Source organism: Equus przewalskii, chromosome 3, assembly GCF_037783145.1.
Source record: "Equus przewalskii isolate Varuska chromosome 3, EquPr2, whole genome shotgun sequence".
In the NCBI taxonomy this organism is placed as follows: Eukaryota; Metazoa; Chordata; class Mammalia; order Perissodactyla; family Equidae; genus Equus; species Equus przewalskii.
This window is the reverse complement of record NC_091833.1, coordinates 57,791,011-57,815,077: the sequence shown is the minus strand read 5'-3', so window position 1 is coordinate 57,815,077 and position 24,067 is coordinate 57,791,011. Positions and strand designations below refer to the sequence as shown.

Here is a 24,067-nt window from a genome sequence, read left to right as displayed (position 1 = left end):
CTGAAAGATGTCCTGATGAGGAAAAGAAAATACAGCTTGAAGCAGTTGTGCTGTAACCACATCCTGGTGTAAAATTGATAATAAGAAGTTTTAAGAACCGTTTTTTTCTAAGCTATGGGCTGAGACTTTGCATCTGGGCTAAGTGGCATATTCAGATGTAAAGAGACTATGTCAAGGAGAGTGGAACTGTAAAAAAGAACCAAGTAGAATAAACTGTTGTACAGTTTTAATTGGCAAATGTCTCTGAGTAGACGCTGCATTCATGTGAATATGTAAATTTTTTCTTAAGTTTTATTCAAATAAATGTGTATCTCTACGTAGAGGTGTCACTGGGATAGCCTACATGTGGATTACTGTCCGGGAGAGCTTCTCCAGGCCCTAACTTGGATGTTTTGTGTATGGTTGTCTGCCCAGGAATCCAGACAGACAGTGTGCTCTCTGCAAGGCTTCAGATAATAAGAATCTATATCCGAGAGGATGGTCGTCTTGTCATTGAATTCAAGACCCATGCCAAATTCAGAGGTAATATCAGTGCTGTTTTTTGCCTCAAGTTTTTATTAAGAAATATTTCAAACACAGAGAAAAGTCAAAAGAATAGCACAATTAAAAACAAAGTCAAAAATTGTTAGCATTTTGCTCTGTGTGTGTGTATACATACACACGGGCATACCCGTTTTTTTGGTCACACCATTTGAAAACAAGTTGCAGGCTTTATGCCAAGTTACCCTGCATACTTTAGTAGACATCTCTGGAGAACAAGGACATTCTCTTACACATCACAGTAGAACTATCATATGCAAGATATTTACCACTGATCCAATAATATCCAGTCTCTATTTGTATTTCCTCTATTGTCCCACACATGTCTTTTCCACTTGTTTTTATATTGTTTTATGTTTATTTTATATCTGTTTATGTAAAAGGAAGACGACTATGATCAAGATTCATATGTTACTTTGTAGTTGCTATATCTCTTTAGTCTCTTTTAATCTAGACTAGTCTTCCTGCATTTATTTATTCATGACAATTGTATGACTACAATTTTAAAGAATAGAGATGTCTTACTGAGTACCCTTTACCTTTTGAATGATGTTTACAATTGTCACCTTCCACCAAGGACCTGAGTGGCCCTATATGAGGTTTTCTAATCTGAAGTTGATATTTCTAATTATAAACTACTGAGACCTTTCTACCTCTAAGAAACATGTTGTGTGGTATTCGGTGTTCATTATCACATAAGGACTCCTATTATTGTGAATATTGTGAATATCCTCATTAGCACTATTTCTACAAGGCATATTCATATTGCTTATAAATATATATGACCGGAATGACCATCGTATGGGCTGGGGTGACATGCCATGCTGTCTTAACCAGTGTGGACTATCTTCTAAGGGGTAAGAAGATAGGTATGACCTTAGTTGTTTGATAGAAGAATATTAATTCAGTTGTAAGGTTTCCTAGGATATTCACCACAAGTACAATGAAACTCACAAGTGCGTGTGTGTGTTTCCCCTTGAAATAGGACAGTTTGTGATGGAGCACCACACCCTCCCTGATGTGAAGTCATTCATATTGACTCCAGACCACCTAGGAGGAATTGAATTTGACCTGCAGCTACTGTGGAGTGCTCAGACCTTTGATTCTCCATATCAACTCTGGAGAGCCACAAGCTCTTACAACAGGTGAATGCTGGTTGGAGGTCAGGGCTAAATCTGAAGTGTTTTAAGTTTCTTTAAGGGCTTTTCTGTAAAGGCTAGGTTTCTAATTTAAAGGGGAGATAGATAAAAATAACCCCTGGCAAATAGAGAAAGAAACAAATGTAGCTCAGATCAGCTTCTGATGTATAAACCAGGAAGTGCTCACCCTTATTCCAAGAGTAAGACTAGGCAGGGCACACATCACTTCCACTCACATCCCATTGGCTAGAACTTAGTCTTATGGCACATCTAACTGCAAGGGAAGCTGGGAAATGTGTCCAACTAAAATCTTAGTATAATAAAGACATTTCATTGCAGTTACCATAACTAATGCAAAATCCAGGATCTCTGGTTGTTAAGTCCAGTTGTCACCCCTTATGGTGCAATGTCCTATAAAATAAATAACAAGATTTATTCCTCTCCCACACCCAACATAGTGGTAGAATAGGAATTGGAATAAATACAGTAAAATATCCCATTTGTAAAAGGGAAGAATAGGAAAAACAAAATTAAAACTGTCACTATGAAAAGGATAATAGGGTAACGAGGAGTCTGTCATAAATATTATTATCCCCATTTCATAGATCATGAAATTAAGATCTATATTTAACATGAGAATTTTATTCCAGCTTTATAGTTAAGAAGTAGCAGATTATCTTAAAAATTATTTTCAGGAAGATTTCTTTAATTATAAATTTTTGGTCTTATATCAAGTATTTTTTTGTATAATGGTTCCTTTGAAGTTGATATATAATAAAACAATCTTCAAGGGCTGTGTTTCCTAGAACCTCATGAGATTGTGCATGTTCTTTGTCCCAGTTTATAGGCAAAGAAACTGTCCTCTTTAAATCCCCTAATGACTTCCTACTGCCTAGCAGATGACGTCCAACTCTACACAAGGGCCATCCTCTCCCCTCTGGCCTCATCTCAAACCCAACCTTCTAACCACGTTAAATATCTCACCAATCCCTGAACCCACCAGCCCGTCCATACCTCCATACCTTTGCAATTCCTTCTGCCCTTTCTGCTCCTTTCCTCTTGCAAAACTCAAATACTGACCCCTGTGTGACACCTTCCCTGACTCCCTGTACCGTGCTAGAAGCTTCTCCTCCTTGTTCCCACTTTGTTCCAGCTTCTACTATAACACAGCTCATTATATTATAATGCTTCAAGTAGAGTCCCATTTTCCACTAGATTGTGAGCTTCCCAAGCATGAGAGTCATGCCTGTTCCCTCTTGAATCGCCAGAACTGCAGGTTTTAGCACATGGTAGGTCCTGAATAAGCATCCTTTAGGAGCTTACATTTGTGATAAGGAAATAAAATACGTAGATAAATGGCAGATTGAACAACACCACCAAGCATTCTGTGCTCTGTGCGCTGTGCGAGATACAGAACACAAAGACTACTGCTGTTCAGGGAGGGAGCCCAGCATAGGCTGGGGAGCTATACAGGTTTCCGGGGCAGGTGCGGCCACTGGTGATACATGTTGTGATATGGGAAAGGCCTAGTTTTTAGAAAGGAGGGAAGAACTACAGGATTAAAGACCCGCATCTAGGACTGTATTCGGCATATTTGCAGGGATAGTGAGGAAATTGACCTAAATTGTATTTAGACATGGGGAAATACGGGCTTGGGGAAACCATGCCATTTGTCCTGCATTCATTTGTTCAACAAATATTTATTGAGCAAATATTGTGTGTCAGGGAAGGTTCTGGGGACTTGGGATACATCAGTGAACAAAATAAAGATCCCTGCACACAGCACTTATAGTAAAGTAAGAAGACATGAAATGGTAGACATAATAAATCAATATGGTATCACGTTAGAAGGTGATGAGTGCTATGGAGATGTAAAAGGTGGAGAGCAGGGCAAGAGGAATTAGGAGTGGGAGACGTAATTTTAATTAGGGTGCTCAGCATAGGCCTCATCAGGACGGTATGTTTGAGCAAAGACTTGAAGGAGATGAGGGAGTTGGCCATGCAGATTCTCTGGGAGTAGGTTCCTGGCAAAGTTCCTGAGAGGGCAGCAGGGAGGACGGTGTGACTGGAGTGGCATGAGCAAAAAGGAGGGTCATAGGCAATAAGGTGAAAGAAGTAAGAGATGAGTTAGGGCCACCATGTGGACCTTGTGGGCCAGTGTGTGGTCCTTGGCTGTCACTCCAGTGCAGCAGGAGCCTCTGCAGGGTTTGAGCAGAGGAGTAACACGATCTGCCTGACTTTCTGAAAGCAGGGGTCAAGCATGGACAGTTCCACCTAATTAAGTATTTCTGTTCATTAAGGGTTACTATTCACATTATACATGTCAACTTTCATGTAATTCAAATATGGGATGCAAGGTCTCCTTTCCTGCTGGTCCAAGCTTTGCAAAAAGATAGAGATCACGTAGGAAAACTGCAGACATACAGACTTTCAGGGCGCGATGGTGCTTAGAAACTAAACCCTGAAAGTTCGCATGGTTTGTCTAAAGTCGTACAACTGGCAGAGGCAAAGCAAAAGCAGAGTTAGACTGCCCTAGTCTCAGCCCATGCCATTCCATGAAACTGACCCCAGGCTGTGTCCTGAAAGTTGTGTGTATTTATTTATTTACTAGCAACTCTCTTCTATCACTTTACTAATAAACAGATGTAAATAACACAAAATAAATGGTCGAAGAACGAGCATGGCGGGTGTGAGAACAGTTCACAGATTGCTCACAACAGTTATAATTAAGATTCACAGCCCTATGCTCTTCATTCAATGGATGGCAGCCTCCCAAGGGCCTTGAAGAATCTTCCTGAAGCTTCTGGATGTCTGGCTGCCTTCTAGGCAACCTGCCAGGGTTGGGCTGCTACTTGATGACAAGTGTGGGAAATGAAGGAGGTGAGGGCTACAAAGCCTCCGTGTTCTTGGTGTCATGACCTGCAGAATCCTGTGCTCCTAGGAACAGGGAAATGCCCAGCGAGTAGTCTCCTATGAGAAGTGATGTTGTTCGTCAACTTTATGAAGGGACGAGGCTCTAGATTTTGAGAGAGGAGCCCCAAAACTGACTGCTAATGAAATGGGGGTGGGGGCGTGCACTGGAGTGCTGTCATTTACCCTTGAGACATTTAAGCCGCAGCTGACACGGTCACATCTTAGTAAATAAAAGCTTTCACAGTTGAGAATGCATTGAACAGGGTGTCAGTCAACAAGAAACACTAAAGAGAAATTGTCAAATAAGTTTCATGGAAATCTAAAGGAAGTGGCCAGTTCTGTTTTGTCTTCATGGGAGCCTTTTAGGTTTTTCTAAACAGTACACGTTTCTCCGCTTTTCTCATGAAAAGGACTTGAATAAATGAAGTAGCTCTATTTAACCCCTCTGAATGATGCTCTGGGTTAGAATAATCAGTGATGAATTCCTGAAAATTGTCTTTGCAGACTCATAAAAGTTCTTGGATGCTGGGCACAAATACTGCATCTGAAAACTGTTTAATGAAGTGAGTGTGTCTCTGGGCAAGTAAATAATCTATAAATTGTTCCCTCTAACCACGGTCTGCTCTGCACGCTTCCAGGAAGGACTACTCAGGGGAGTACACCATCTACCTGATCCCGTGTACGGTGCAGCCCACACAGCCGTGGGTTGACCCGGGAGACAAGCCTTTGGCCTGCACTGCGCATGCCCCAGAAAGGTAGGGAAGTACAGTCGATCCTCATTATTTGTGAATTCGCCTACTTGCTAAAATTTATTTGTAACTCCAAAATCAGTTCTCGTGGTGCTTTCACAGAGTTCTTTGCGGACATGCACTGTGGCAAAATATTGAGACTCTCGACACACACATTCCCAGCTGGGATCGAGCAAGGCAACACCCTGCCGTCGTGTTTCAGCTCTCATCCTGTAAACACGCATCCTTTTCACGCTCTATTTAGTGCCATGTTTTTCAAATTTTTGTGCTTTTTGTTGGGGGTGTCGCTATTTATAATGGTTCCCAAGCATTGTGCTGATGTGCTGTCTAGTGTCCTAAACACAAGGAGGCTGTGTTGTGCCTTAGGGAGTATCAGATAAGCTTCGCTCAGGCATGGGTTTTAGTGTTATTGCCATGAGTTCTGTGCTAATGAATCAACAATATCTATTAAATAAGGTGTCTGTAAACCAAAACATGCATAAAACAGGCTTAGGTTTGTTTGTTTGTTTGTTTGTTTTCAAGATTGTATTTTTTCCTTTTTCTCCCCAAAGCCCCCCGGGACATAGTTGTATATTCTTCGTTGTGGGTCCTTCTAGTTGTGGCATATGGGACGCTGCCTCAGCGTGGTCTGATGAGCAGTGCCATGTCCGCGCCCAGGATTCGAACCAACGAAACACTGGGCCACCTGTAGCAGAGCGCACGAACTTAACCACTCGGCCACAGGGTCAGCCCCCAGGCTTAGGTTTTGATCAGTGGATGAAAATGTTGTGACCAGTGGCTGCAGGAGCTCTACCCTGTATTTCCCCTTAGGACCAATGGTTCAGTCACCACTAATTCAGTGTTCACTGCAACTTTATAGAACGTAAATACTGCAAATAGCAAGAATCAACTGTACATTTACCCATACCCACCTCAGACCTGGGACTGTCTGCATTGTGTCATATGTTCAGTCAACTAGGATTAATTTGGCCCTGATCCTGTGCTTTGCTCCAGCCTAGGCTTGGATATTATAGCAGAGGACTAAAAGTAACCTCTGCTGTCAGGCAGTTTTAGTCCAGGGCCACCTTTCCAGCAGCTGAGCAAAGGGAATAGAAAACACTTCTGGGAGAAGATGCTGAGGACAGAATCTGACATTATCGTTAAGAGAAGGCAGTTGGGAATGTGCCTTTCAAAGTAAGAGACTGAGAATTGGCTATTGGATTTGGCAGTATGGAAGTCGTCGATGATCTTGACAAAGGACAGATTCAGTGGACTGAGGGGGATAAAGCCTGACTGGAATGGGTTCAAGAGAGAGAGGCAAGAAAGTGGAGACAACAAGGAAAAACAGTGCTTGAGGAGCTTGCTATAAAGGACATCAGAGGAGAGGGGCAGAAGCTGGAAACAGATGAGGGGTCAAAGGAGGTTTTATTTGTTTGTGTTTCAGGGTGGAAAATATTTCAGGATGTTTGTATGCTGGTGGGAATAACCCTCTTGGTCTATTAGGGGCAATTTGAAGATGCAGAGGAGAGAGGGAAAATCTGCAGGGCTAAGTCCTTGGGTAGAGCAGGGATAGATCCAGGATGTGAAGGGAAGGGCTCACCTTAGACGGAAGCAGAGCACGTTCGTCCACTGAAAGAGGAAGGCAGGCAGAGTCTATGGATACAGGGGAGGGGAGAATTAGTAGATTGGGAGGGTAAGGATGACAAAGCAGACATCTGATTGAGTCTGTTTTCTCCATGAAATGAGAAGCCAAGCATTAGCTGGAAGTGAGGAACACTCAGGTTTGGGAAGAGAGGAAGACGTAAAACAGTCATCTCAGAGAGTGAGAAAGTAAGTTTACTAGAAGGTTGTAGACAGCGGCAGATCCGTCAGTGCTGAGGGCCCAGTTGAATTGTCTTTAAATTACCGTATTACTGACGTAAGATAAACGGCACATATTTGAAGTATATACAATTTGGCAAATTTTGACTTACGTATACACTCCTGAAACATCACCACAATTACGATAGTGTGTATATCCATTTTCTCCAAAAGTTTCCTTGTGCCCCTTTGTGATTCCTCCCTCTCATCCTACCCTAACCTGCCCTTTTCCCCAGGTTTCCACGCATCTGCTTTCTGTCACTACAGGTTAGTTTCCATTTCCTAGAAATTTATATAAATGGCATCCTACAGTATGCATTCTTTTTCTCTGGCTTCTTTCACTCAGCATGATTATTTTGATTCACCCGTGTTGTGTATATCAGTAGTCTGTTCCTGTGATTGCTGAGTCGTATTCCATGGTATGGGTGTACTGCAGTTTGTCTATCGATTCATCAGTTAATGGAAGTTTGAGTTGTTTTTAGTTTGGGGCTATGATACATAAAGTTGCTGCGAACATACATCTACAAGCCTCTATGTGGACATATGCTTTCCGTTTTCTCATGTAAATTCCTAGGAATGGAGTGACTGGATCATATGGTAGATGTATGTTTAACTTCTTAAGAAACTCCTAAAGTGTTTTCCAGAGCGTTTGTAAATATGTCACAATGTATGTACATTCCTGCCATGAGCGTGTCAGTATTCCAGTTCCTCTGCATCCTGGTAAACGTGATCAGGGTGTCCTGGTGTGGTTGAAGAATTAACGAGTGGGCGTAAAAGAAGAGGTGAGATGGGAAGATACAAGGTGGCAGCTAGACAGTGAAGTTTTTGAAAATGAGATTTTTGGAGGTGGTGCATAGCAGGACTGTGAAGCGTAGGTGGCCACAGTGGGGTGGAGAACAAGCTCATTGGAGGTGAAGACGTCAAGGAACTGAGAGGCTAGGGTATCAGATGTTTCGTCCGTGTGGATGTTGAAATCACCAAAACCGATGGCAGGAGCACTGCTAGAGAGCACCGCAGTCAGCCGAATGACAGAGGGAGGGTGACCAGGAAAATGGTAGTTGGCTGCAATAAAGAAGAACAGAGGGCAAATCATCTGATGAGATATGCTGGGGAGTTTTTATTCATGCATTAAATCTTTTTAATTATGAAATATATTAGATATTCAGAAGATCATATATAGTAGCTACATAAAACCTCAAGAAATAGAACATTACGTAATATGAATTGTAACTGCAATGAATTGAATATCCCTTGGGCTGTGATACTGATGAAAAAATGAATAATAATAATTATCAGTGGTATTAATGACCATGTATGGAGTGCAAACTGTGTGGTGGGCTCTGTACTAAGCTCTTAACATTTAATTCTCATTACAGTGATTTCCCACAAGACTGGTACTGTTATCTCCATTTTATAACTGATGAAACTGGGAGCCGAAGAAAAAAAAAGAAATAGAACATTTCCCAGTACCTTTTAAATACCCGCAGTGCCCCTTCCACTTGCACGTCCTCCCACCTCCTCACTGAGCCTGATATTTGTATTTATCATGCCCAGTTTTGGTTTATGGTTCACCTCATATTTACTTCTACGTGGTTTTACATGTCTTTGAACTCTATATAAAAATTTCATACTGCATGAATTCTCTCTGCGGCTTGTTGGTTTTTTTGCTCGATGAGTCATTTGTTGATTCATAAGGGAATCAACATTTGTCTTGATTCACGTAGCTGTAGTTTGTTTTCACTGCTTTAAGGTATTCATTGTAGGAATACTCCGCAATTTCTTTGACCTCTCTATTTGGCTCATAATTCCAGATTCTCTCTATTACGAAGAATACTGTAAGCATCCCTTAATGTCCATGTGTAAGCAGAGTTTCTCCGGGGTAGGTGTTGGACTTTTTTTTTTAAGAGGGAAGAGGAATAATGGTTTGAAAAATGGCAAAAGGAGTGAAGAAGACACCAACCTATCTCCTGGTGCTGTGTGGACATAGGAGGCTGCAGGGGAAGAGTGTTGTTGAGTATACTGAGGCTTCAGAATGGGATATCCTTGTCTTATGTCACAGAGATTATTACTTGTGGATTCCCCGTTATTCCCAGGGTGACTTTCCCCTGGGCCTGACCTTGCTTTTGATCATCCATATGGATGCAATAGAACTACAACACATAAAATAATCAAGACCAACTTGGGGAAAATTCAGACTTAATTCTAAAGAATTATGTCTCATTATGCCTATTTTTGTGAGATCTGTCATACATTTGTTGTCCGCAGCCACAAAGGGCAAGGAATGACAGGTACCGCCAAGCCTACTTGGTTGTTTAAGCAATCCAAGTTTATTGATAAAGGGAAACAGAACGAGGAGCGGGGATAAAGGGGAACAACAAATTGGTACTTACAACATCCACACCACAATCAGCCGGGGAAGTCCCAATAGTTTGTACAGCGGGTGGGAGTGCCAATTGTCCGGGTCTGAGGCAAAGCGTCCTTTCCTCAGTGAGACTCCCAATTGTTCTGTGCTTGTGACTCCCTTTTATCCTAAGGTTTCTCTAGGTTCTGACTCACGGTTTTAGACAGTTGGATACTTTGAGTTATTTCTTCTTGTTCCCACAGATGGGGTGCTTCTATCTTTTTTGTTCCCACGGATGGGATGTTTCTAAAGTCTGGTCAGGTGCCCTTTGGGGTGGCCAGCCCAGACAAGGAACATGACGTAGGACATCTTCTTTGTAACTTGTGCCTTAGAGTCAGGGCCAAAGTTGGCCGTCTTTGGCCCCGAGCCCAGACACATTCCTTCGTGTAGGGCCCAGGCCCAGTGTCCTTGGAAGGCAGGGAGGTCAGTGAACTCTGTACAACATTATAACCTTATAAATAATGAAAATCATCATCTCAAGTGCATTATTCATTCTTTTTAATCAATAAGTATTTATTGAGTGTCTTAAGGGCCAGCCACTATATGGATTCTGGTAATACCAGTATCAGCAAGAAAAACCTATTTCCCTGAGTCAGATAATGAGCTCTTGGTGCAACTAATGGTTATATCAAAGCTGTTGAAGCACCATCAGCCCTGGCTTGTATGGGTTTCTCCTAAACCCCAAGTTCCTCTTACACATCAACCGTCTCAAATCTGCCCATGGGAGTACATTCAATTGAAAGTAAGGAATGGTCAGATGGACTCTATTGGAAGAGTAAAACATTGAAATTATCACTCATGCATTATTCTTTAACAAATAAGTGTGTCAGGAGCTTGGCTAGCATTGAAGATACAATGGTGAGCAAATAGATATGGACAGTGACTATGGAACCTGTAAGGGGTGAAGCAGACTTTGATCAGATAGCCAGGCACATTTAAATAAAATATCAAACTATGGTAAGTACTATGAAAGAAAAGTGCACAGTATAATGAGGACAAATGATAAGGGATCTGACCTAGCCTGGAAGGGAAGAGAAAGAGGGTAAGCTTCCTAAAGAAAGCAGTGTTTGAATTGAGATCTGAAGAATAAGTAAGAGTTAACTAGACAAAGGAGGGTGGATAGAGAAGGAGGGAGTGTTCCAGTGGTATGTCCAGCAAAGTCAGAGTCAGGACACTTTAACATCATTATCACTAATCTCAAATCAGCCCTAAGGGCTTCCCAGCAAAGTACAATGGCTCCCTAACCAACAGTTTCTCTCACTCTTAACTATTTATTCCTTCTTCTTCCCACTCAAACCTGCTACATCTCCCCTGTCCTCACCCTCAGCTGATTACCTTATGCCCTATTTCACAAAACAAGCAGAAGAAATCAGAACAGGACTGACACAAGCTCCACCGACATATCTACCCACCTTCATGCATGTGTGTATATATACCTCTTAGTGTGAATGGACAGCCCCAGTTCCTATCCAAAGCCAGCCTTGTACACAAGAACCCAAACCCTCTTGTCTACTTTAAAACATCTCACGAGCAATTCTCCTCTCTCTATGAATCACTCCAATCAACATAAAAACATGTGAACTTCTCCCATCTTTCTACTCCCGTTTTTCTCTCCTTTTACTTCAAGATGTCCCTAAAGACATCTTGAGTGAAATTATAACTCAAGGTATTTGATATCTTGAATGATCACAGCCTACCTGGCAATTGTCCTGGTCAGAACCACTATGATCACTTACCTGGACTACTGCGGTAGACTCCTAACAGGTCACCTGCTTCCACCCTCCAGTCTGTTCTCAACACAGCAGATCCTGCTCCCTTCCTCAAAACCCTTCAACTGTTTAAGTAAAACCCAAAGGCCTTATAGTATGGACTGTATATGAAATTTGCCAAAATCACAGTTTCCAACTTATCTCCTTCCATCATCTCTTGAGCCCACTCCAGTCAGACTGCGGCTCACGCCCTTCAACCCAGCTTGCTCTTATCAAGGTCAACCAACAACTGCGTCTTACTGGATCCAGGGGTTGAGTCTGTCTTCATTTTTGTGATACTTGGCAGCTTTTAACAGTTGTTCAGTCTCCTCTTTGAAACACTTTCTTCACTCAGCTGGAGAATCACTCTCTGTAGGTCTTTTTCCTACTCCACCAGCTTTTCCTCACTGCTTGCTCTGCTGGTTCCTTCTCTAGTCTGTAGTCTTTGAATTTGGAGGGCCCTAAGTCTCATGCTTGAACAGTCTCTTTTCAGTCTATTTTTGCTTAGTGATCTCACTCTTCATTCATCAAAATTTTAAATATAAGTGAGCACCTCCACCCCAGGGCTTACCTCTCAAATTCAGCCGTGTCCATCAAACTGACAGCTCAGCACTGAGCTCTCTTATAGGCCTCTCAAGTTGAACATGCCTGTAACTGAATCATCTTCCTCCACCAAATCTATTCCTCCTGCAGTTTTCCCATCTCAGGTAAGGGCAGCTCCAACCTTCTAGGTCAATTGGCGAACTACAGGCCACAGGCCAACTCGAGCTCATTGCCTGATTTTGTAGTCAAGTTTTCTTTTGGAACACATCCACATCCATTCATTTATGTATTGTCTGTGATCGCTTTCATGCTACAAAAACAGAGTTGAGTAGTTGCAACAGATAACACATGGCCCACAAAGTCTAAAATATTTGCTATCTGGCCATTTACAGAAAAAGTTTGTCCACCCGTATTCTAGATGCTTACACCTAAATCCTTGAAAGCATTCTTGACTCCTCTCCTACTCTAGGACTCTTATACCCCACATCTGATCTGTCAGCCAAACTTAAGGGCTCTCCTTTAAAATATATTAAGAATCCAATCATTCTCATGGCCTACCTGGCAACCACCCTGGTCAGCACCACTGTCATCACTTACCTGGACTACTGCGGTAGACTCTTAACAGGTCACCCTGCTTCCACCCTCCAGTCTATTCTCAGCACAGCAGACCCCACTCGCTTTCTCAAAATCCTCCAGCAGTTTAAGTAAAACCCAAAGTCCTTAGAGTATGAGGTGAGACTAATGTGGCCTCCAGTTACCTCTCTAGTCTCATCTCCCTCACTCAGTTCATTTCGGCCACTCTGCCTGATTGCCTGAGTGAATAGTTGTTGAATAAGTGAGCCCTGAGGCAGTAGAGAACAAGTCAAGAGACCTAAAGAAAGCCAGCCTGGCTGGAGGAGCCCTTACCTGCCAGAGGCAGAGAAAGAAAGAGCAGATTCAAAAGCCTGAGGAAGAAGGCCAGAGGTGTTGGAGTAAGGGGCGAGGCAAGAGAGTATTGTCTAGCGCTGTCTTCAGGAGTGGGATGTAAGATAAATAAGTTTTGATCAGGTTAAAAAAGTGAAAGTCTCAGAGGATGCAGATCTGGGAAGGAGGAGTCTTGGCAGAGCACCATGGCAGCGAGCCCTTTAGCAATCAAAGAGCAACTTTCGGGGCCTTCAGAATGAAAGGGCCAGAAAAAACGGTATTGGAGATTTCTGAAGACAAATTAGATTATTCTTGTTCAAAAGAGCAGATTAACTTCACAATGACCCGAACTAATCAAGTCCCTCTCCTACATGCATCTCTTTACTCAATAAATATTTAGCACTTACCACAAAGCTCTGTTCACAATCCTAGGAAGGGTGGGAAAGGGAAGGCAGCTTGAATGACGTAGATAAAGTTGACCTGCTCTCAAGGAGCTCTTGTTTCTTCCTCATTTAGATTCCTGATACCCATTGCATTCCAGCAGACCAACCGCCCGGTACCAGTTGTGTATTCACTCAACACTGAATTTCAGCTCTGCAATAACGAGAAGGTGTTCCTAATGGATCCCAACACATCTGATATGTCACTGGCAGAAATGGATTACAAAGGGGCATTCTCAAAAGGTAAGTCATTTCCTTCCCCTGCAGAAAGAGACTCTGGCTGGACTTGAGAAGCTTTCAGATAAGTCTCTGGGCTAACATCTCTGCTCATCAGCTTTCAGTCAGCTCTCCAGTGAAGATCCCCTGGGGTTGGTTCCAGGGCAGACAAGGTTTAGCCAAGGAAGAGACCCATATTCTGTCTTCATGTTGTTCCAAATAAGATCACATACTTGGCACTATAATGATTGGCAGTGTGGTAGGTAGAAAAGCACTGGTCTGAGTGGTAAGAAGACTGGAATTTCCAATCAGATTCTAATACACAATCTAGGTTTGGATAAGTTGCTTTATCTCTCAGTTCCTCAGAGAGATTGCAATATGACCCCTACGATCTCCCAACCTCAAAGGTATGCCAAACATATATGTACTTTCCATCATATGTGGAAATAGTCCCTCTGCCCCATCTTTGCCACAAACGTCATTCCCTTGACCTTTCAAAGGGCCGGCTCGCTCTCCTCTTTCAGATCTCTACTTAAATGTTAACCTCCTCAAAGGGGCTTTCCTTGACCAAACCAGACAATCTAATGTAGGCCTTCATATTTTTCACTTTTACAGAATGCTGTTCATTTTTTATAGTACTTATCACAAATTTTAATATTAGAATATACATACTATATATTTATTTATTGCCTGTCTCTACCGCTAGATTGTAAGTCCCACGAGAGTAGAGATTGTGAGCAAAATCAAATTGGCACACCATATCACCAATGCCTAGGTGCTCAGTAAATATTTGTTAAATGAATTGATCAGTTATCTGCCATTCCTTTCTCAATTACCCCTTCTTCCTTTTTCTTCTCCCTTTTAATCTTCTCCTCTTAGCTGAGTCTTTTCTCTCATCCTGAAGACACATTCAAGTCCTGCCCATAACAGAAAAAAAAAAATCCCTCAACCCTACCTCCCCCTCAAACTTCACCCCATTTTCTCCTTTTCTTTTCTCTGAGAAACTTCCTGAAGGAGTGGGGAGCACACACTGCCCCAGGGCCCTTCTTCACAGTCACCCCTTTGTCCATCTGCTGCAGGCTGGATTTGTCCTGCCACTGCTCCGAACTCTCCCTCTCATCAGCACCAAATTCATGGGTTTTGACACTTTTCCCCTGTTTGGTTTCCTTTGCACTGGCTGCACGTGACACTGTCTTGCCTCTCAGACCTCTTCTCACTCTCCCTCCCTGGGTCTCTGTCCTCTGCCCCTTCTGTATTGTTGTCCCCAGGTTCGATACTTGGCTCCTGTTCTCACTTCAGTGCTGCCTCTGGTCATCCCCATGGCTTGGCCCATCCCTTGACTCTGAATTTCCTATACTCCTACTACTCCACAGCCATGCCATAAAATCTGACCTTATCCCTGATCACTCCTGAGCTTCATTTCCACATTTCCACATGCGGATCCAGAACTACTGAACCTCTCCAAGTGGATTGTCTTTCAGACATCTAGAGATGTCTAGAACTGGGTTTCTGTCCTCAGCATGCTCCACCCACACCCACTGCTCCAGTGACTACATCACCATGCTCCAGGTGGCCCAGCCAGAAGCCTCACGGTTATTCTCAACGTCTCCTTGGTCTCCCACATCCCATATGTCATTAAGAGGAATGGATCCAACTCCTAGACATTTCTTGAATTCATCCCCCTTGCCTCATATCTATATTTCGATACCTCTCTCTCACTAGAATGTTAAAATAGTCCCCTACCAGGTCTCTTTGACTCTCATCTCTTTGTTTTTGCTCATTCTCTGTATTTCTGAAGCCCAGGTGTGTTGATATTATACCCCTGCTTAAAACCTTCCTGTGTTCCCTATTGCTTACATACTCAAGTCCAGAATCCTCAGCATCATTAGTCTGTCATCCCAGGAGTGTCTCCTGCCAGAGCCTCTATACATCCTCCACACTCCAGTCACACTGACTTACACAGTGCCACCTAGTAATGCTCTGGACAAGCATTTGGAGTTAGACGGATTTCTGCTCGGTCTTCTCCCCCGTGTCACAGTTGTGAAACGTTGGACAAGTTATTTGAAATGAGGATCATTGAACCTATCTCCTGGGCTCTTGGGAGGATTAGTTAAGGTAGCATAGGTGAAACAGGCACTAAGGAAACAGTAGTCACCCGGACTCATACCCTTCCATATTCAGTATTCTGTACATGGAGTTTCTTTTGCCTAAAATGCTCTCCCTGGCCTCTCCCTCCCATCTCGAATGCTCTCTCTGACAAATGCCTACTCATGTTTCAGGATCCTGCTCAAATATCGTCTCCTCGTAAAATCTTTCCATTTCTGTGCTCAGCTATATGCTCATTTAACATTATGTACCTTCCTCTTTTGTAGTTCATAACTGCATATAGTGTTGCAGTGGTTGATAGTGTGGATTTTAGAGGCAAAGTACCTTGACCTTGAATCCCGCTGTCACCATTTACTAGCTTTGTGACCTTCAATAAGTCCCTTAACCACTCAGTGCCCTGATTTCCTCATCTGTAAAGTTGTGAGCACTACATGAGTTCTTAGATGGGAAGGCTTAGTATAGTTTCTAGCAAATTGTTGAGTTTGATAAATGGTAGCTATTTTCAACAATTGCTCTGTTTTTATTTCTGTCCTCTCAAATGCATCTCACTCACCTCTGTACCCTCTGCCAGTAACAAAGTGCTTAGCTCACCTTAAACACTTAATTAATGCTTGTTGAATGAAAGAAGCAGTAAATGAATGAATGTGTGTTTGAGGGGCACATGGAATCCTAGAGCTCTTCATAGACAGGTTCTTTTGATTCTAAGGGAGCATGTTAAATCCTTTCTGTCCTTGACATATCTTTCCCTTAATCTTAAAGTCTGAGCTAATTCATGCCTCTCAATCTTTTCAGGTCAGATCCTTTACGGTCGAGTACTTTGGAATCCAGAACAAAACCTTAATTCCGCTTACAAACTCCAGCTGGAGAAAGTCTATCTTTGTACTGGCAAGGATGGCTATGTGCCTTTCTTTGATCCCACGGGGACAATCTACAATGAAGGGCCACAGTATGGATGTATTCAGCCAAACAAACACCTAAAACACAGATTCCTGCTGCTGGTATGCTAACTGTTAGTTTTAGGTGGCTGATTCTCAAGTGGATTTCCTCAGCTATGAATTCTGCCTGTAGCATAGAACCCTACTTTCGATGGGTTTCTCTCTATACGTATCGTTGTTGTTGTTTCTCTCTGATATGCTAGTATGTATTACTAAATGTGATGGTTATGGTGGGTAGCAAGACAAGCTATTATTGATCTTTCAGGAAGAGGAAAGTCTAGGCCAGTTTTTCTCAAAGTATGGTCCATAGACCCCTGAATATCCTCAATACAGATCTTCCATGACTTGTGATGGGGTTACATCCCAATAAACCCATCATAAGTTCATAATATCTAAGTCGAAAATGCTTTTAACCCACCTCACCTACCCAATGTGGTAGCTTAGCCTATCCTACCTTAAAGGTGCTCAGAACACTTACATTAGCCTACAGTTAGGCAAAATCAGCTAGCACAAAGCCTATTTTACAATAAAGTGTTGACTGTCTCAGGTAATTTATTGAATACTGTACTGAAAGTGAAAAACAGAATGGTTGTGTGGGTACAGAATGGTTGCGAGTGTATCAGTTGTTTCCCCTCGTGATTGCATAGCTGACTGGGAGCTGTGGCTCGCTGTCACTGCTGAGCATCACGAGAGAGGATCATACCATATGTCACTAGCCCAGGAAAAGATAAAAATTCAAAATTCGAAGTGCCATTTCTGCTGAATGCACGTCACTTTTGCACCATTGTAAAGTCAAAAAATTCTAAGTCAAACCATCATAAGTTGGGGACCATCTGTGCTCTTTCAGGGAGTCCACAAGATCAAACCTACTTTCATAATAATATAATGGTGCTTGCCTCCTTCACTCTCATTCCTTCATGAGTGTAGAGAGTATGAAAAGTTTATTAATATAGTTTCAGATTCCACATTTTAACTATTCTTTAAAAAATACCGCTTATGGAGTTTTGATTTAGTCTCAAAAAAGAAGATCCACAGTGATCTGAAAAGTCTATTAAAACTTTCCTCCCTTTTCTACCTACATGGCTGTGTGAGGCCAGATTTTCTTCATATACTTCAGCCAAAACAACATATCACAAATGATTGAATATAGAAGTTATGAGAATCTAGTTCTTTTCCAGAGATTTGCAAAAACATAAAACAATGTCAGCTCTCTTTTGGGAATGCAAGGGTAAATATGGATATTTTCACAAAAAAATGTTACTTATGTTAACATGTAATGAGTTTTTCATTGCCATTTTAAGATGAATTAGTAAATAAGTATTTTTAATTTTTCAGTGTTAATTTTAATGTGGTAAATATTGATAGATATAAACCACAAAAACAAAAGACTTTTGGAGTCCTTGATTTTTAAGTGTGTGAAGGTTCCTGAGACCAAATAGCTTGAGGATTATTGGTCTGGGCTATCCCACTCATGTTTTTAGATCACAGAGGCCACCAGTGTCCTCCTTTGAAGAAGGGCAGTGGGTGCCTAGAGGCATAGTGGACAGTAGGCGAGAGCACATACTCTCCTGACCCAACCCAAGGCGGGGTGGTGAGAACCTTTCTCCTCCCGATGACCCCCACCTACAAGTTCAGTGGTTCCATCTTTCTAAATCTTGCATTTGTGTTTTCTGAAATTCCAGGACCGCAGTCAGCCAGAGGTAACTGACAGGTACTTCCATGACGTGCCCTTTGAGGCCCACTTTGCTTCCGAGCTGCCTGATTTCCATGTGGTCAGTAGCATGCCAGGTGTGGATGGATTCACCTTGAAAGTAGATGCACTCTACAAGGTGAGTGTGGTGAGAAGAATGGAAGCATAGAACCAAGGCCACTTTAAAGGTTGTGAAAAGGAAGACAACATCATCTTGCAACGTCAGTTTCTTTTTATACCGTTCTTGCTAACTGGTCTTTTTTGTTGTTGTTAAGCTTATCATTCACCCAAAATTTTCACCATCAAGCAATGATAAAATTCTTCAATTTGCATATAGTCTCTTGTCACTGGGTGCATCAGGGGTGCGTAGGACACTAGTTTCTCCTAAATTCTTTTATAGTCCCTGCCTTTTTGGCTCTATGCTGCACCAGCTGACTTCACAGGCATGTGGAAAACATTTAACAAAATCGTAAATACTATACAGCAATTCAGAATGGCAAGAATTACTAGTCTTTTATATGCAAAAATACTCTCCAGTAATAAACATGAACTTCTAAGATCAAATTCCACTTATTTCTATCTCCAAATAGTAATCCATGACCTTGGATTTCAGAACTGCTATCGTTCTGCAGAAGTTCTTGCAAAGAGGGTTTCGATGGGGGCAGATGAAAGGAAATAAAACGCTTGATGACATAACTGCTCAGGGGATGATCCAGGAAGTGTTCAGATTTAGCAAATTTTTGTCAAGTGTCTGTGTGTTATGCACAGAGTAGGTGTTTAGTGAATGTTTGCTGAATGACTCTATTTTAGCTGAAGTTCATCAATAAATAGTAAATTAACATAACAAACTATTGAAGGTCACTAGGAATAAATGTGGTTATTAATACATTACTTCACTGCTATCAATCAAAACCAATAATCATAAGCATTCACTTAGCTAAAGAAACCCTGAAAGATAAATTCTTAGGACTATTCCATGCACAGGGAGGGAAACAGAAAAAATTGTAAGTAGCTGTCCCAACACCATCCTAATTTGGAAATAAAGCAGAGCCCATAATATTTGGTTCAGTTCTTTCTTAGTAGACACCAACCATTGTTTATGCTTTTCTTGAAACCATTTCTCTATGAAGGCTTGTGGTGGCAATTGTCTTTCCATTTCCTTTCTTCAAGGTGATCTGTGGGCAACAATGACACGTTTGGTTTGTCTCCCTGTCTTACTCTTCCTGCAGGTGGAAGCAGGACACCAGTGGTATCTCCAAGTTATCTACATCATTGGCCCTGACACCATCTCAGGGCCCCGGGTCCAGCGCTCTCTCACGGCCCCTCTGAGGCGCAACCGAAGGGACCTGGTGGACTCCAGTGGCCGGCTGACCCTTGACGATTCCCTCATCTATGATAATGAAGGGGACCAAGTCAAGAATGGTACCAATATGAAGTCCCTAAATCTGGAGATGCAAGAGCCAGTTGTGGCTGCTTCTTTATCCCAAACTGGGGCATCCATTGGCAGCGCCCTTGCTGCCATCATGCTTCTACTTCTGGTGTTTTTGGTGGCTTGTTTCATCACCAGGAAGTGCCAGAAGCAGAGGAAGAAACCACCCACAGAGGACATTTTGGAGGAATACCCCCTGAATACCAAGGTGGATGTGCCCAAGAGGAGCCCAGACAGGTTGGAGAAGAACATGCACAGACAGTACTGCACTGTGCGCAATGTCAACATACTGAGTGAGACCGAGGGGGCTTACACATTCAAAGGTGCTAAAGTAAAAAAGTTGAATCTGGAAGTCAGAGTTCACAACAATTTACAAGATGGAACAGAAGTTTAATGGAAGAGACCCATGTGTATTTTTTTCTAAAATCATTTTTATGAAACAGGAGAAAATACTGGTATTTTTGTAATCTTGCAGATTAAAAAGGGAAAACTATAGCTTTGAGTGGCGGAAGGCACACATCACATGCATCCACTCACAACTGAGCTACCTCATTAAACAGAGAACCACTGAGACCCCCAGAGTATTGGAGTAGTTCTTTCTGTGGAGCCCTTTAAGAGTCTCAGCAGCTACTTCTGTAAGGCCGATCTTAGAAAGCGGGTGCTTTAGTGTTAGGACACGGGTTAGACTGTTAGGTTAGCTGATGGAGTTCTGAGGACTGGGGAAGGTACAGTGGTGGGTTCAGGGCCTTCGGTTTTCTCCTGCACCTCCAGCTTTCTCCTACCAGGGCCTTTCCTGGGCCTCTGGACTGCAGAGTTCAAATTGCTGTCACCCAGATTCCATTCAAAATTCTGCTCATCAGCACAACCTATATATCTGCTCATTGTAGCCACTGGAGCCTGCACTCCCTGGCCTCTAACTCTACTTTGCATTTCCAGAGTCCTTTTCACCTGGGGGTTAAGGCCTCTAGACTAGAGCACTTCCCCGCAACTCACAGGAGAAACCTTGGGCCTCTCCTGGGGACACCAGGCACAATGGAACCCCCTTTACAGAGGGGGACACTAAAACCTGGAGAAAGGAGGGGCCTGGCAAGCACCTCAGAGCACATTAGTGATGTGCTCTGCACCTAGGCCCAGGGAGATGTCCTTGTGCTCTGCTGGTTTACGCTGCACTGAGGATGCATCATGACATCCCTCCCTGATGAAGGATGCTGCAAAACAGTATCACTGCACCTGGCCTTTTTATTCTACATTGCCACGGATGCTTGAAAAACCACCACACTGCCTGCTACCCCAGGCTTTGCCCAGTCCAATAATAGACAAGCCCGTGGGCTTTGCTAGCTGTGGGTTTTTTATTTTGCTAGGGTTTCAGGAAAGTAAGTGATTCATTTGAATAAAGCAAATTAGGAGAAAGCCCAGGTCAGGGTGAAGTCAGAGTTATTAGATGCCACCTAGTACTCACAGCAGATAAAGCACTAGTACTCACGGCAGATAAGGTATGAGTACTCGCAGCGGGTAAGGCACTAGTACTCACAGCAGATAAGGTACTAGTACAGCAGATAAAGGCTCCGTTCCTGGTACAGTATTTCAGGGATTTCTCTTTTGGGGGTTTCTTTTCTGGTAGCTCAGGCATTTATTTTACCATCTTAGCACATGACAAGGCCATAAACATATGGCTTTAAAATGATATAGTGTTCAGATAGTAGCTTAATGATTTTGTATGTAGTGAGCACACAGCTTGCTTTTGTGTCTCTTTTTTGTTTCTGCCTTATTGGCAAAAACATAAGCATGCACATCATGTTGTTTTGAACTGGAAGCACAATTCCATTATTCAGGAGTAAACGACACATTCTCTTCCAGATGCATCGCATACCATCATCACGGAGCATGTAACAGAGTGTTCACGTTGTGTAATATTTGTAGTAGAGTAATCCAGGCTCTTTGAGAACATTCCAAACTGGAAACACTTTGGTCCTAAAACCTAGACAGATGAACCGTGAAAGGTCTTAGGCATCTCTCCCAGGCTCCGAGCTCCTTGAGAGAAGGACCTGTGTGAGCATGCCTCTGGTTCTTCAGCAGTGCCTTGCACATAACAAGCACGCCTGAAATACTTGTTAAGCAATCAAATGAATGGTGTCATGGGTGAATGACAGAGGAATAAATTTAGGAAGGGGAGGTGAGAGAGTATGGTGGCAATAGCACAAGGGCAAGTAGAGAAAAATACCCAGAACTGTCTCTTCTACTTGGGTTATTAAATAATCTCGTTGGAACAAGAAGCACCACTTGACATAGGCGTGAAGCCAGTAGTGGTCTTGAGGAGGACTGAGCAGAATGGTCATGGTAATATATTAGCAGGAGGTGAGACTGTGCGACTCAGTCTGCAGAGCAGAACATTTGGAGGAGAGTCTGACCTAGCGTTCTGAGATGAGTGTAAAGTTTTCAGGGGAGGATGAATTGGGGTGAGTGAGCCCATGAAACTCCTGACTGGTCAGGTGCTACTTGAGACCAGCATGAGCAATTTGGGGCAGAAGTTCTGTGTCAACCTCATGAACATCCAGAATTGGTGTCTCATGGCTGGAGAGCCCATCAGCTGAGCATGGAATCTTCTCTAGAACAGCCCAGAAGGTTAATGCTAATTCTGCAAGGACAGGAAGCCAATCATTTGTGGAGCAACTTTTGATTTGCCTGTTATTTATAACTGCTCCTAGTGCCAGAGGGCATACACGTATTAAAGACACACCTTTCCATGTGCTCAAATATTCTTGCACATCCCTTCCATTACTACTAAATAGGACACACACATGGGAAGAGAGCAGACAGGAGGCAGAATGAAGCTAGTGTGGGAAGGAATGGAGACGGAGATCTCAGAGTGCTCCTAGCATCCTCTATGGACATGGTCTTGAATGACAAGGCAGCGTTCTGTGAGGACCTTGAGATAGCGAATTATCTGTGTGAAAGGAAAGCCCTTGGAATATTCCTGTCTCTTTCTTTCTGCCCTTCCGCCCACTACATACACTTAATCAAATGCTCGTACTTCTCTGGACAATACACACTTGTTAAATAGAAACTGTTAAGAGATGTGAAGTTGAGATTCACTCCTTTGATACAGAATTTTCCATTTTGTTTATGTTTATACTTCATATTAGGGATCAGATAATTTGGCGACTGATGTGGGATTATATTTCAGTCAAAACTGTCCTTTCAATTTCTCTAACTTGCTCACTAATACCTTGTGTGTGCTTTACTAACCTTGTATACCATGCCTCGAGATGAGAAGGAACAAAAATCCCTCAGGGGTTGCTATTTGCCATCACATGCTGACTGTGAAGGTTAAAAGAAGGAAGAGTCTGCACCTTTTTTCTGCCTCACTGCCCTTTTATTGTAACCCAGGCCTCCAGAGGACTCCTGCAGGTTCCTCTTGTTGGATGGGAAATAGTGTTGGAATGTGTTTGCGCAGTCTTATGATATTCCATCTCAGTGTCTTATAGGTATTCATTCTTCTTGGATACTACACACCTGCTCAGACTGAGTAAAACATTTGTGGTGCTGTCAACCTGATTTCTTGACTCTCAAATGATTTTTGTATTTCCAATACCAATTTGTGTGTTATGAATTTCTGATTTCTCCAATAGCATATGCCACTATATAAATTTATATTAATAAATGACAGTCTGGTTGTGGCCTTCTTTTTTTTTTTTTTTTTGCTATGTTCTTTCTAGATTATTTGTCTTATTAACATAGACATTGCCATTGAGATAGCAAAATCATTCTGAAATTTGAGGCCAAGTCTTTTGGAGAAAACCCTCCTAATGGGGTTGAATCTGAGACCACGTATTAACCATGCTAAGAACAAGAGGAAGAATAAATTAGATATCCCCGGATCACCCTAGCTCTTCTTTTGCAATCACTTGAAAGTCCAGGACAAAGAGGAGTAAATAAAATCTCCATGTGCAATACAACAGGATGATTATTTACACTATACTGATTATCATCAAACCTCAGGATGCTTGCTATAGTGTGACAATGGCTCTGTCCTTTTATGCACACGCAAAGATTTGTTAAGTATCTGTAACTAACCCTGGAGATGACCAAAGCTCCAAATGAGAGTTTATTGGTTTGTGAAGGGGAAAATGGCAGAGTCAGAAGGGAACTGAGCTCGGCATTCTGCAAGCCTGTGCATTTGTGTGACTTTCCCCTCTGGGGAACTGGTTTATATTAAAAAAACAAAAACACCGCCAATGACCGTGACCAGCAGGGCTCTGCTGGCACCTTTTCATAGCACAGTTGCAAACTCAGCAAGACTTGAGACAGCATCTTTTCATAAAATCTGGAGAAAGGACGCCACCACAAGTCTGGGATTTCCTTATGCTGCCAAGGGCTTAATGTAAACTTCACTTCCTCGCAGTTTCCTGTGATTGTCCCTTGCCTCACAGCAGGCTCTAAGCCCGGGAGTGCATTGCTGTCTGGCCCACAGAGAAG

The 24,067-nt window shown here is 42.6% G+C and overlaps 1 protein-coding gene across 3 annotated transcripts in view; it reads left to right on the top strand.

The window, feature by feature from the left end:
- FRAS1 (Fraser extracellular matrix complex subunit 1) overlaps nt 1-23,252 on the top strand; it is a 426,477-nt gene extending 403,225 nt beyond the window's left edge. For all 3 annotated transcript variants that reach the window (XM_070612755.1, XM_070612754.1, XM_070612753.1), the window contains 7 exons: nt 415-522; nt 1,526-1,685; nt 5,231-5,347; nt 13,292-13,458; nt 16,330-16,535; nt 18,155-18,301; nt 19,392-23,252. In XM_070612755.1, coding sequence (XP_070468856.1) covers nt 415-522; nt 1,526-1,685; nt 5,231-5,347; nt 13,292-13,458; nt 16,330-16,535; nt 18,155-18,301; nt 19,392-19,985 — 1,499 coding nt within the window. In that variant the 3' untranslated portion in view covers nt 19,986-23,252. The remainder of the gene's footprint in view (nt 1-414; nt 523-1,525; nt 1,686-5,230; nt 5,348-13,291; nt 13,459-16,329; nt 16,536-18,154; nt 18,302-19,391) is intronic.
- The last annotated feature ends 815 nt before the right edge of the window (nt 23,253-24,067 follow it).